Source organism: Triturus cristatus, chromosome 2_1 (genome assembly GCF_964204655.1).
Source record: "Triturus cristatus chromosome 2_1, aTriCri1.1, whole genome shotgun sequence".
Lineage (NCBI taxonomy): Eukaryota > Metazoa > Chordata > Amphibia > Caudata > Salamandridae > Triturus > Triturus cristatus.
In genome coordinates this window covers 1144529895-1144543976 of record NC_140581.1, presented here as the reverse complement: position 1 = coordinate 1144543976, position 14082 = coordinate 1144529895, and the positions used below count along the sequence as shown (strand labels likewise).

General features: G+C 42.9%; 1 protein-coding gene across 1 annotated transcript in view; it reads right to left on the bottom strand.

Annotated features, from left to right (window-relative positions):
- FRMPD1 (FERM and PDZ domain containing 1) overlaps positions 1–14082 on the bottom strand; it is a 923611-nt gene that overhangs the window by 257591 nt on the left and 651938 nt on the right. Inside the window, exon 8 of the mRNA XM_085636581.1 lies at positions 3276–3401. Coding sequence (XP_085492707.1) covers positions 3276–3401 — 126 coding nt within the window. The remainder of the gene's footprint in view (positions 1–3275; positions 3402–14082) is intronic.

The following is a 14082-nucleotide window of genomic DNA, read 5'->3' as shown; positions in this document are numbered from 1 at the left end:
CAACTTTTACTGGAAAAGTACTGGAAGAAGACCTGGCTGAAGAGGTGTGCCGAAGGGCGTGTTCTACGTTTTTGGGATTTTGTATTAGGGACAGTGCCCCGTGGGTTGAGCAGTTGGAGGTTTAGATGGAAAGCTAGAAGGAGCATCTTAGAACGAGCTCTGACTAAGTGAATGTACCTCTTAGGAAGTATTCACTTCTGACACCTTTTTATTCTCTTGCCTGGGGAAGGGAAATGTTAAGTAGGGATGTCACCTTAAAGATAGAGTAGGGAAAGACTAACTGGTTCTCTTTTAGGCTAATGATTCCTAATGTAGATGTTGGTCTTACTATTGCATTTCTTATGCTTTTAGAGCTTGTGATTCTTTTTGTTTTGAGTCGTATGAGACTCCTACGGAGACTTGCATTTGTTTTAGTGCCCATTTACCTTTTACACCTTGTGCTAAGGTGTCTGTATGTGCAATTATTTTTGGTTGTAATAAAATCCTATACATTTTAGATTCTGAGTCAGTGGTTCTTTCTAAATGAAATCTGATTCTGGTGAATATATATTGAGATTTGAATTTTCTACCCTCCACACTATTTAGCAGATAAAAAGATCCTGTCGTCCGGAGAGGATTCTTGGAGATAATCAGGTAGGCAAGAAACCGGTCCTATCACTGGCCACTACTCATCCTGAGTGTGACACAAGAGCTTGCTTCTGCTACTTCTAGGCCGGCTTGTGTGGTAGTGGATTCCACAATAAATAATCTTGCACACTAATTGTTACTAGAAAAACAAAAGTGTAATGTTTTACTGTGTTTAATATGCAGTACCTCTCTTAACAATTACATGAGTGAGGCTTTAGACCTACTCGTATTTTCCATTGCACCAAGTCAAACTGTTCCAGTACAAGATTGCACAAATTAAGTGACAATTGAGCCTGAAGATGCAGCAATTGTCATAAGTGGGTCAGAAAATGAAAACAGGCTCAAAAGTGGTTGGTCTAAGAGCATGGGGGGGGAGTAAGAAAATGTCAAAATAAAATCACAGATTAAAACCTGTTGAAGAACTGACTGATCAAGAAGTAGTGCTGACAGAAGCAGAGTTAAGTTAAAAAGTCAAGGCGGCACATGGTTAGAAGATCGACAAGAGTGAGAGGGGGATATTTACAATAAAATATCAGAGCGAGGTGTTATACCAAAATTGGTAACACCGTGATCTGACATTTTTTAAACGCAGGAATGCGCCATATTACCAAAATGCAGTGCACCCCTGTGTTTCCCCTAGCGCTGGCATTAAAAAGGCAGCCTAGCGCCAGTGCAGGCACCCTTGCGTCATGTTGCAAGGGTGCCTGCGCTGCTGGGGCGATTGTTTATGTGCAGGAAGGGGCACGTCCTGCATCTAAACAATCTTTAAAGGCGATTTGCTGTTTCTATGTGTGCTGCAGAATGCAGCACACATAGAAAAAGCAAAATACGAGGAGAAATTAATAATTTCTCCTTATATCGACATCTTAGGACCAGGTTTTACCTGGCCTTAGTTTTTGGCGTGCCCCATCCTTGTAAATATGGGACTGCACCAAAAAGCAATGGGTGTTGCAGTGGAACGCCCACTGCAACACCCATTGTCCACCCCTTTGCCGGGGGATATTTACAAGGTGGTGTTAAGCCACGTTAGGTGGCTTAACGCCAGCTTGCAAATATAGGGTAGCGTGCAACACCACCGCAGCGTCAGGAAAAGTGATGCTCTCGTGGGGTTAGGGGCTTGTGAATATGCCCCACAGTATCAAAGGAGAAGTATTCAGCACCTGAGTGGTCACATTTGGCTAGTATTGAGCAAAGAGACATTGACTTGAAAGCCGATTGGTTCGTTTTTGAAGAATCACGATTTACTGATTGTGCTATGAAATTGAAAAAAAGCCAATTCTGAATACTTTTTATGAAGAATAGAACTTTGAATATTTTGGGGATTTAAAAGTGCATGTGTTCATTTTCATTATTTAGAATCTGATTTCCTTCCATTAAAGATACATTTTGTACCTTGGCTTAGGTATCCAGTTGAAGATAAGTTTCTTCTGAATCTTTCATGAATGGAATTTCTTGTCATCAATGACAATTTGACATATGAAGGTCATGAGTTTTGATTTTTTACCATATTTAGCAGTTTAGTATTTGTGACTTTTGTTGGGATTTTCTAGAGAAGTTATGGCCGAAATTAATAAGAGCTTGTTTTGCTCAGTGTTAAAAATATTTTCTATATTTTTCTTAATATTAATTTTGATGGGTTTTATTGTCCCTCTTTACTTTTCAGTTGGATAAGCTTCACCAAAATATGAAAGCGAATCATATGTCTGTAATAATAAGGCTAGGGCTAAGAGGTTTGATTATATTGTACCTATTCATGTGTTTAGTGTGAATTCCAATTCCAGCTTGAAGAGGGAGTATTCGATGATCACAATTGTATAGGATTGCTTCGTCTGTACATATTTGCTTGTTTCTGTTGCGGAGGGGGTGACTTACAATCAACTGCTGTTTTCCTATTGAGTGAGTTGCAGCATTATAACTTCGATTATTCGTGATCAAGATTGCCTTGAACTGAATGATGTAGAGTTGCTCACACCTGAAAGCATTAAAATATAAATTTCCAGTAACCTCTTATTATTTGGAACCAACAAGTCTTTCCGTTTGTTTTTCTGTGTGATTTCCAAATATCTCTTCCGGTTATTCTGAAGTGTATCGATATGTGACGTTTCATGACCTGTGTCGGAAGTAATTTTTACCAGCCTCCTCGTATTTATATGCAGTCTCTCCTAGGCACATCATATATGTATATATGTTTTCTTACTAGAGGGATACAGCCTAAAAAAGCCTGAAATAACCCTGTGCTTTGGCCTTGGAGGTGACTCAACACTTGGGGTGGAGTTGAGTGTGAGAAGGGAGAAATGTCTTCAGACAAATTAAAGTACACTTGTCGACCTCATGTAGCACTGCTTGAAGCAACATGAAAGTACCAGTTGAATAAAAGCATGAAATAAATAGTATAGGGTCAATGTACTAAACTCATTGTGTTAAATTTATTTAGCATTATTTTGATTTTCCCACCAATTCAAATTATATTGTGTAGCTCTGGATCACCACAATATCATGCACAATTATTGTATGTATGTGGCTGTCACACAGCTAACACCTTTATTGTGTTTCCAGTTAAGAACTGATTAACAATGAGCATTCGTGGACAGTACTTGCCTATTAGCAAACAATATGCAGAATGGTTTATCCCTTTTTTGTTTGCTTACCTGCTCAATGAGCTCCTCTTCATGCAAAAGGTATAGTTTAGCGATGTTATACTGCTCTTCCAGTGCCAAGGCAAAATGTTCTATGCTGTTGATGGACAGCTTCTCCTTCAGTGTTAAAATAATATCCTGTAAATGAACACAGAAAAATATATCATTTATATACAATAAGAGAGAGAAACAAGCTAAGCATCTACTGCATGAAACTCCTCACTAGCCACAGCCTAATGCATAACTCATAATTAATAAATCCTCTATTACTGAATTGCTTGTTCAGACTATGGGGTTGATTACAATGTCGGTCGGAAGGCTACGAATCGGATTCGGGTCTTCCGAATCCGATTTGGAACCCGTCTTTCTGACCGATTCGGAAAGATATCCGAATTACTGATTCCAATGTTCGGAAACCCTTCGTACTTTCCGAGTCGGTTCTAAATGGCATTCGGAGGAACGGAGTCACTCGGAGCCGACTCGTACAGGTCAACGGTCAGCGTTTCCGACCGAGTGATTACAATCTCGGATTCGGACAGCCTTTCCGAATCGGTTGTTCTGACATGGATCAGCTTTTGGAATTTGACTTTGGGGGCCCATAGCAGGCCCCCCCTTCACCTGGAGCCTTCTGAATGGGGCCCATGGGGTACCCAAGGGACCCTCCTTTCAGACCATGAACAGTGTGGCAGGCACCATGGGATGCCCACCACAGGGTGCACGATTTTCCCCACCCACCCCTTTCTTCAATGAGAGCCTGTGTATTCTGTTGGAACACAGGCTCCCATTGAAGTCAATGGGAGTCCGACCGAATCGTATTTAGAACCATTGTAATTGGTCGGTCGGACTCCCTGAATCAAATTCGATCGGAAACCATTCAGAGACCAATTCGGTCGAAATGCTATCCGACCGACATCATAATTGACCCCTATACTGTAATGCAGGTGGATGTGTGAATACTGTCTAAGAATTCACACTCTGCCACTCTAAACAAACAAACATAACAGAACTACGAAACAATGCTTTTTAGACAAGTTAACCTGAAGGAATTCTTTCCCAACAAATCAGAAGAAGGTAAAGATAGCGCCAGAACTGCTAATGACTTGAACAGAGAAAGGTAAGAGATACAAATCTCCATGGAAATTCCAGAAGCATAGCTGTTGGAGTTAGCCTTCTCTGCAGGGTCACCCCCAAATCTTTTGCCTTCACCTCTCCTCTTCTTGCTGAACTCGTTTTTGTTGGACTTAGGACTGCTGCTAACCAGTGCTAAAGTGCTTATGCTCACTCCCTAAAACATGGTCAAATTAGCTTACACCTGATTAGCATATTTCCTTTACTTATAAGTCCCTAGTAAAGTGGTATACCATATACCCATGGCAGATCATTAAATGCTACAAGTGGCCTCCACACGTATTGTGCCACCCACTTAAGTAGCCCATTGAAACATGTCCTAGGTCTGAAATTGAGGCCAGAATGCAGTTGTAAACTCCCAATTCGACTTGACAAAATAACCCCCTTGCCAAGCCTTAAACTCCCCTTTTATTGCGTATGTCACCCTAAGGTAGGCCATATGGCAGAGGTTGCATTGTAATTAAAAGGTTGGCCTGTGTAATTGTAATTTAAACCCCTCTTTAATGGTAAAATTGGATTTTAAGTTACTATTTAGAAAATGCCACGTTCTGAAAGTTACTGATCAGTCACAATGTGTATGGGAAGACGGATGAATGTAGTTCGGTCTCCACTTGTCATGTAGTTCCTACTAATCTGTAGGATCTTCACATTTGGTGGACAACATAAACTCGGGCCTGGTGACTATACTGATTCCGTACACCCCGCAGGATATGTTGGCCTAGAGATCAGCTCGCTGACAGTGCCACCGTAAGCCTCCCTAACCTTATCAGGGAGCGAATGGTTTCTGGCAACCACTGAACATGACAACCCTGACCCCTCAGGGATTCTCAGAGAGGTTTACAGAGAATACCCAGTAGGACGTTTTCAATATATTTAATGAACCAATGTTATTCTTGTATAAAATACGTGTGCTGCAATGATTAATAGACACAAGTGATTACAAGTGATTACAAGCACCAAAAGCGTAATAGTAGTTATAGTTCTACCATGGTGCTAAAACAGTGTATATATGCAGGCATATAAAACAAGGCAGTAATCGAGCGTACTCTATGCAAACCCTACTCTAAATGTACCTAGAATGTGTGTAGGTGTGGAGGCAAGAATACCCCCATGGGACGATCCAACCCCATTACCTGATAGGAGAGAATGAAGGACTCCATCTTGGTCAAGAACTGGACACCCCTCACAAGATGTCAGACCGCTGAGTGGTGAAGTCTCAGCATGCAAGGACCCTCGGTCTCAGCTGAAGTGCCTCCCCTCCTAATCTCTCAGGATGCACATCTTTTGTAATAGAAAGCAGCCGTGCGATGTGCATATAGATCAGTGATGTTATGGATATGGAGATAGCCCTGTTTCCCCGTGGATGAAGATAGAGGTGACATTTGTATATAGTGAGAGACCTTGGCCATGATTTCCAGGGCATTGTGATAATGTTGTGCGAAGCTAGATGTATAAACAAGTTTAGTATCAAAAAAACAAATCCAACATTGTCGCGCATGCAAATATGTGCAAAAGGTCACTGTTGAAATATAGGACAATGTAAGAAATAAGTTGCTTTGCTCCATGGGCGTAAGCCAAGAACATAACACACTCAATTCCTGAAAGTGACCCACTTAAATTAACTTGTGCCAGAAGCAAGTGAGATTTACCAGTGAGGCAGGGGCCGCAGCTTGAGGAGGGACTCCTTGTGATTCATGCACATTCACAAGGGGAGTGAGAACTCAGAAACATATCTATGGGTTTGAAACGCATCGACATCTGTGCAACCAACAAACACTACAAAGTAGCACTGTAATCAGGTTTGAAGGGAGTGAAACATGTTGATATAATGTTCCTGGTTATGGTAGCAGAGCATTGTTAGGTTGCTGTGCCCACTGAAGAAGGAGGGAAAAATGTATTGTCATTCTATTGGAAAATTAGTAGCACCTCCTGTGTGGACATCTACAATTCAGAACTGATAGATGTGTTTTCATCTTTTTATTGTTTTGTTTTGTTTGTAAATTGGTGTTTGTATTCAATGTTTTTGATTATGTATGTTGGATTGTTTTAATGTAGTGTTTATTTATGATATGTCCGTACTGTGTATGATAAATTTCAAAAAGATATGATTAGTGATTGAAAAATAAACCGTAATCACTGTTATTGAATAGAGTTGTCATGGACAAAATTAAATATGTGTAAATCAGTCAGTATTGTCATTGTGTTGTGATTTGTGGTTTCAGTGGCCCAGCCTTGCTGACAAATAGGGCCCAAGTCTTGTAGTAGGTGTTGTACTTTTAAAGAGTTGGCCTTTTCCTGCTCTATTTAGTGCTTGCATCGTGTTCCTGAGCCACAAGCCTGGGTGTAGTTGACAGTTGAACTTTGTTTATTCATCCCAGACAACCATACAATAGAGAGATTAGGTGTGCCTGGATGGGCCATCACTAACAGGATGGGTGGCGGAGTTTGGCACAGCCTAGTGTGCAACTGAAAACGCTGTGCCCTGCCTTCACACAAAGGACTTGTCACCACTGCATTTGTTTTTATGCAGCCAGCTTGGAGCCATGGCAGGGGAGGCAGGAAACATCAAGCACTTCAATGAGAACTCTCTAGAAACTTCTCCTACTTCAAATAAGTCAACAGGTATACAAATAGGACCCTCAGACACACTCTTCAGTACACATCTGGACCCGTGAATACTCATAAGGACTGCTGTGCTGCTATGCAAGAAGTACTGTTACCCTTCTGCTCTGCTGCTTGAGTGAGAAGGACTGGGCCAGTATCTTGAACCCAGGCCAAGAGTGACTCCAAGGGCTAGTTAGCTGGCTTGCTGGTCAAAGTCTCAGGGACAGAAAAGGCCCCAACCACCTTGAACCCAGCACCTGCACTCTGCTTGCTGTGAGTCTTGTCCCACAAGTTGTGCCACCCCAGTCCTGGACCCTTGGAAGTGGGCCTGAAGGTGCTCTGCCACCCAGCAGTGGTCCTCTTGGAACCGATACAGTGCAACACATCACCCTGCACCGCCTCAGAACTGCTGCTGCGCAACACATCTCAGTGCATCTCAATGCAGGACCCCACATCACAGCCCCGTAGCTGCTCAGAACCACTGCTGCATGATGCATCTCGACCCAAGTTCTCGCATCCCATCCACGCAGCACCTTGCTATCACCACTTCACAACTCATCTCGACGCAGGACCTTGCATCGCAGCCCATCAGAACTGCTACTGCGCTATGCATCCCAACACATGACCTCGCATCTCTTCCCCGCAGCCTCGCTGCCCATTGAAGCCACCTTTGCATAACACATCCTCTGCGCAGGACCTCACAAAGCTCTGTAACCTGGACTTAAGGTATTTTGTTCTGCAGGCTTAACTTGGTCCCTGAACCCAGGCCACGCTCCATCGCGATTGACCTGAACTTGTGACTTTGTCCCGATCCAGTGCGACCAGAAAACCACAGTTGGCGTTTTGTGCATCTAAGCACTGTTTTCACTTAAATGTTTAAAATTATTTTATTTTAAAATGTAACTCTATTTTTGTAAATTGGAGTGGAATTTTTCTCGTGTTGTGTTTTTAATTTATTACTATTTGAAGTGCTGCATACATACTTAAAACAATGCCTCTTAATTAAGCCTGACTGCCTGTGTCAAGCTACCAGAGGGTTAAGCACAGGTTAATTTGGGGTTTTCTTGTGTTTCACCTTGACCAGAATTGTGGTTGCTGCTTGAGTAGGGTTTCACCCATTAAACCAGCAACCCAATTTCATACTCGAAATGACCAACACATCAAAAGTTTCAGACAGAAAGCATTTCACCTTACTGAGGGGGCTCGGATGCAATATTATCAAATTCGTCACTGGCTACTCTCTCATGCCTATACCCAAGGTGCAACTAGACAACTCACTGCCTTTGAAACCTTAGTCTGCAAATTAGAGGGTTCGAAGGGCCTGTTTCTCGCACTTACACCATTTTACAGCACTCGCAATGACCCTCACCCCACACATATCAAATGCACGGGAATTTGGACATAGGCGAAGAAATCTCCCCAGAGAGCTGGTATCGCCTATGGCAAGACATCCCGAAAATATACCATAGCACTCGGCAAGGTGAATTGGCATATAAGCTCATGAAGCGATGGTACTTTACCCCAACCCATATACAACAGTTGCTACCAAACTTTCCCCCGACATGTTGGAGATGTCAGGGCGACAGAGGTGACTTTATTCATATCTGGTGGTCTTGCCCGAGCCTCACAGTAATTTGGAAGGAGATTCTTAGCCACATCAAGGACACAGTGGGGTTCCTTATTCCTACCTCTCCGACTGTAACTCTATTAGGCATTAGACCCTCGACATTGACTGCTATGACATACACGGACTGGTGTCTGATACTACAAATGTTAGGAGCAGCCTGGCAGTCCATAGCCTTATTCTGGAAGAAACCTCACCCCCCGTAGCCTCATGGTTTCTACGGCTATGGCATGTTTTAGCCCTTGAACTACTTACCGCCCATATCAATCACACTGATGCTAAGTTCAACCGCACCTGGCAGCCACTAATTCACTATTTTTCTAGGATCGAAAATTCTCTCCTGGTTCCACCTCGACTACGAGCTTTGCAACTATTTGATGATCCTCTTGAACCTTATTTTAGGGGTCGGCAGCCAGTATCCCCAGCGATGTCGGTCTAGTAGAAGAAGCCTCTCTTCTTTCTCCCTTAAGAGGCCCTAATTCTCCCCCAACATCAAGGCATTTTCAACGCATCATCCCTTCTCTGCTCCTCCCATCTGGGGGTTTGTTTACCACCTTATTTGTTCAAAGTTGGAAATATAACCCTGTTGCTCTCCAGACCAGATTATAAGAACGTCTAGAGGAAAATACATGTGTACACTATCATATAAATATAGCCGGACATTAACTATCCAATCTCTTCGTCAAGCACGGATCCCCATATATCTCTTGTATTACTGTGCATCTCACTTTGGCTTTATTTCTTTTCTTTTTTTTTAATGGGAGCAGTGTATTAACCCCTTCAGTGCCCCGCCCTTTCCCCCTCCTGTGCCGGGCATTGTATTAGCGGGCGGGGTCCATGACGAGATAGTCTCATCATGGGCACAGCGCAACCGCGCTCCATGACGAGACTATCTCGTCATGGGCATAGAAGAGGTTAAGATAGCCTCTGCTAGGGACGCAACACATTTCTCCACTTCTCCTTTCAGTTTTTCCTCTATTTTTAGATTTGGGTTTGTGTTAAAATGTACTGGCTGTATCTTACAAGTTTTTATCGATGTATTTTGCTATTTGTGACGGATCGTGGCCTTAACTTTTGTACCTGTTTGACTTTCTTTGTTCTCCATATATATTCAATAAACAGATATGAGCATACAAATTTTCAGACACAGAGCATACCTGCGATTTTGAACAAAAAATGAAGCAGTCATTTAAACTAAAGTGATGAAGAGGCAGACATCAGGCCACTGAACATAAAATTAGCAATTGACGGGTAGTTGTCATAATGAACATCAACGGATAGGTACAGATAGCACTCAAGCAATTAACCGGTATAAAATATCAAATCAAACAACGAGAGGCAATGAAATGATGCAAAATGGAACTCAGGTGGATTGTTCTGGGAACGTCTGCACTGAGGGATTCTGTTATCCTCTGCCATTGTTTGAAGACGGTATTATTGTTGTGCTATTTTTCAGGTTTTCCAGCTCTTGTGTAGCTTTATTAGTAAGCCACGAGTAAAAAGCATTTCAGTAGATAAACTAGAATTTAGGGCCTGATTTAGATCTTGGTGTTCTGCTGTGGTTTCTTCAACGGTCTTCCCTCCCCCCGGCTTGGTGGTCCATCCACCCTATTTAGATGGTACCGGGAACATAAACAAAAGTCATGATGTGCCTTTGAGCCGACGAGACTGTGGTAGTAAAACCTCCACACCTGAGTTGGCGGAATGGAAGGGATATAAGGCAGAAACTCATCTTTTGCTCCTTTTACACTACCTGTTCCACCATGGATCCAAACTTCCAAAACCAACACCATAGTGGACGCAATTGACTGTAAGCTTCACTTTTACCTGTTACCTATTGACTTGTCTGTTAACATTCGCACAGGACTTGTGCATTTATTAACCTCTCTTACAAGCAATTACATATCAATGTGCAATGCATTTGTCTATAATGTTGACGTTTAAGACATTTTAAGAAACACACCTTGATCAGACTGTATGTAAAGATTTGGTTCAAGCTGCCTTCCAAAGAATGGACACTTGCACACAAAAGGATATCTAAATAAAAATCGAAAAGTCACCATACAGTTGTGTTTAAAGAAATTTCTAAAATGCCCACATTAAAAAATATGCAACAGACCTCATAGGGATAAGTGCAATCCAACATGATGTAGAAATTGCACTAGATAAGGTGTAACCTTTACCATAGAAATTACAAGTAAAATCTATTTCAGTCATAAATTATAAATATTTAAAATGTACACCCATGTAACATTTCCTCTTGTCTAGTGCACTTCCTGCACTGTATCCAATTTCAACAGTCACAAACTTTTTCATTCTGATCAGTAATCAAGGTGAAACAAAGTAGACATTACAATCAGTTGTATTACCTGCCATCATGGCAAAGAAAAATGAGTACTGCACATTTTACTCAGAAACAATTCTAGGAATCAATAATTGTTAAGGTGAATTGATGCCAAACTAATTTGGTGAAATTTAAAGTATGGATTTATTTCACAAAATTAAATAAGGCTCTCAAAATAATATGTAAGCCAAATTGTAGTCCATAAAGTTCAAAATTGTGCACTGTCGTAACGTGGCACAAAGCTTGCCTCCTAATTCACAGCCAAGGAGAACCTCCTCAGGTAGGGGCATCTAGTGGGCAGAGCAGAGAAGACCTCATTGATCTTACATGGGGGGGTAGGTGTGGGAGTGGTGCCCTTGGGTTTGGGAATGGCGCTCTTCAGTTTGGGAGAGAGGGTCGTTTTGGATGGGGTGCTCTTGCGTTTGGTAGGAGTGGGTTGGGATGTGGAAGGGGTGGGTTGCAGTGTGGAAGGGGTAGATTTGGTGGGGGGTTGGGATATGAAAGGGGTGGTTTAGGGTGTGGAAGGGGTAGATTTGCATTTGCTACGGGTGGGTTGGGGTTTGGAAGGAGTTAGGGCAAGGGTAAAAAGGATATCTTCTATGCGAAAATGGGTAGGGTGTTTGTCAGGGAGTTGGGTTTGGGAGGTAGAGAGAGAGGCAGTGTCTGATATGCATGTCTCTGTTGTGGGTGCAGGTGCCTGTAGGTCTCATGTATGTTGTGCTCGTTTGGGTGTGTCTTGTGTCATGGGTGTCTGTTGTTTGAATGAGTGTAGTTGTTTGAGTTTTGTGGGTGTGAATTTTAATGTGTGTGTGTGTGTGGATGGGTGTTCTGTGGAGGTTGCTGGTGTGGTTGTGGTGCATATGGGTGTGGTGGTGGCTGCAGTGTCTGTAGGTGTACTGTTGGTGAGGTGGTGCATGTGGGTGTGGTGTTGGATGCGGTGTGTGTGGGGATGCTGGTGGTGGGTGTTGTTCGTGTGGGTCTGGTGGTGACTGTGGTGTCTTTGGATGAGCTGGTGGTGGGGATGTGGGTGTGGTGGTGGCTGCAGTATCTGTGGATGTGCTGGTGGTGGGGGTGGTGCATGAGGGTATGGTGGTAGCTGTAGTGTCTGTATGTTTGGTTTTGCACCTGTTTTTGTGATCTCTGTGTTTATGTGTGTGTGTGTGCTGCTTGTGTGTGTTGGAGTGGATGTGTGCAAAAGTGTGGGTGTGCTAGGGACAGGGCAGGGAATACAGAATTGGGATGGGCAAGGGGCAGGAGGTGGGGCACAAGGTTGGGATGTTGGAAGGCTGCGGTCAGTGAGGATGCAAGTGTAACTTTCTAGACTCCACTCCACCAGGTATTCCTGTCAAGCCTTCAGGATGCAGGATCTGCAAGATCCTCTCCTCCTAGGCATGAGTTGTAAGGGGGGGCTGGGAGAACCACCACCAGTCCTCTGAGCCTCCAGGTGATGCTTGGAGGCCAGGGAACTTACTTTTCCCTGCAGGTCCTTCCACCTCGTCCTAATTTCCACCTGTGTGCGCAGGTTGTTTGCTACAGTATTCCCTCAGTCGACTATTTTGCCCCACTTTTGTCTTTTCTGAGATAGCGGTGTATTTTGGACTTGGGCTCTGAACAATTGTAGCTCTACTCTTACGATTTCATCCACCATGACTGACAATGCACCCTCTGTAAAATGGGGATTTTTGGGCCCTGGCGTTGTGCAAAGAAATATGGTGAAATCAAATTAATTAACCACTAGGAAATAAATGAAAAAATAAAAAAGGGACAAGAAACAGGGAAAAGCAACAAGATAACCTAACTTAACTGGCAAACGTTCTGCTAGAAAATGTTATGGTGCAGTCGAATGGCAAAGGATCATAGTCTGAAATGCAGTGTGTTTTATAGTGTGGTATGCAGGTGTTTTCATTTGGCCAATGGACATCCGGTGTGTTATACTTGCATCCATTCAATGGCCATAGTGATGGTGCATTGTTGAGCGTGTACCGCGACAGACCCAGTCAGGGAAAAGTCACTAGGAGACCGCCAGCACAACTGTGAAATCTAAATCTGCTTGGCGGGAACCCGCCCCCTGATAGAGAAGTAGTACTATTCACCTGAATTGGAATTCGCCACATCGGCAGCAGTGAGCCGCAGCCACCGCGGGAAACAGTCAACGTGGATGGCAACTCATCCGGCATGCATCTAAATACTGCGGGTGAAAGACCGCCAACTTGACATAGTACATGAGACTGCCACCGTGGAGGGACGGAGGTAAGACCACCAAGATCTAAATCAGGCCATTAGTCTAAAAGTTACCTAAAATTTGATTGGGACTAAGGGGCTCATTAGGATGGCGTAACGATCACCACCACCGAGCCGGCGGTGGCAATCGTTACGCCATCCAACTGTGAAATACCCCCGCCATATTATGATGGCGGTGGGTTTCGTTACGATTGCAGGCCAGGCGGAGCTGGGCCTCTAATATGGTGGCGGTGCCTAGCAGGCACCACCAGCCATATTAGGATGTGGGTTGATTAAAGGCCTTTCCATGGCGGCGATGCCACCATGGAAAGGCTTAAAAATCTAAGGAACTTTTTTAAATATGCCTCTTCAAGTAAATGAGAACAATCAACAAATGAGAAAAAAGGGGAGGGCCTTTTGTCCAAACCACAAAACGCAATACTCGTATCTTATATCCAACGATATTTTATCTGTTCTAAGAAAAATAGTGTAAATTTGTCACGTTACATGTATTTACATACACACAGAATCTTTCTTTTTGACCTACATTGAAATATTTACATGTCACAAAACGTTCCACAAAATACATAGATATACATTACATAGAAAAATTATATTTAAACACAGTGCGAAAAGAAGAAAAAAAAAATATCAACCCAGTGTGAGATTACTCAAATAATTAATTTAGTATCCTCGGTCATTAAAGCGTCGACGTTTCGACCCCTGAATGCGATATTTAAACTGTCGTGATGGGGTCTTCCTTGGGACTAACTGCAAAAATCTGTGTGTTGCCTGTTTAGGAAAAACAAATCGAGGTGGGCATCTTAGATATATTGCGTATTTAAGATTTTTAATGTATGAAATGTAATTATTTGTTTCAAATTGAGCTAGTGGTTTAT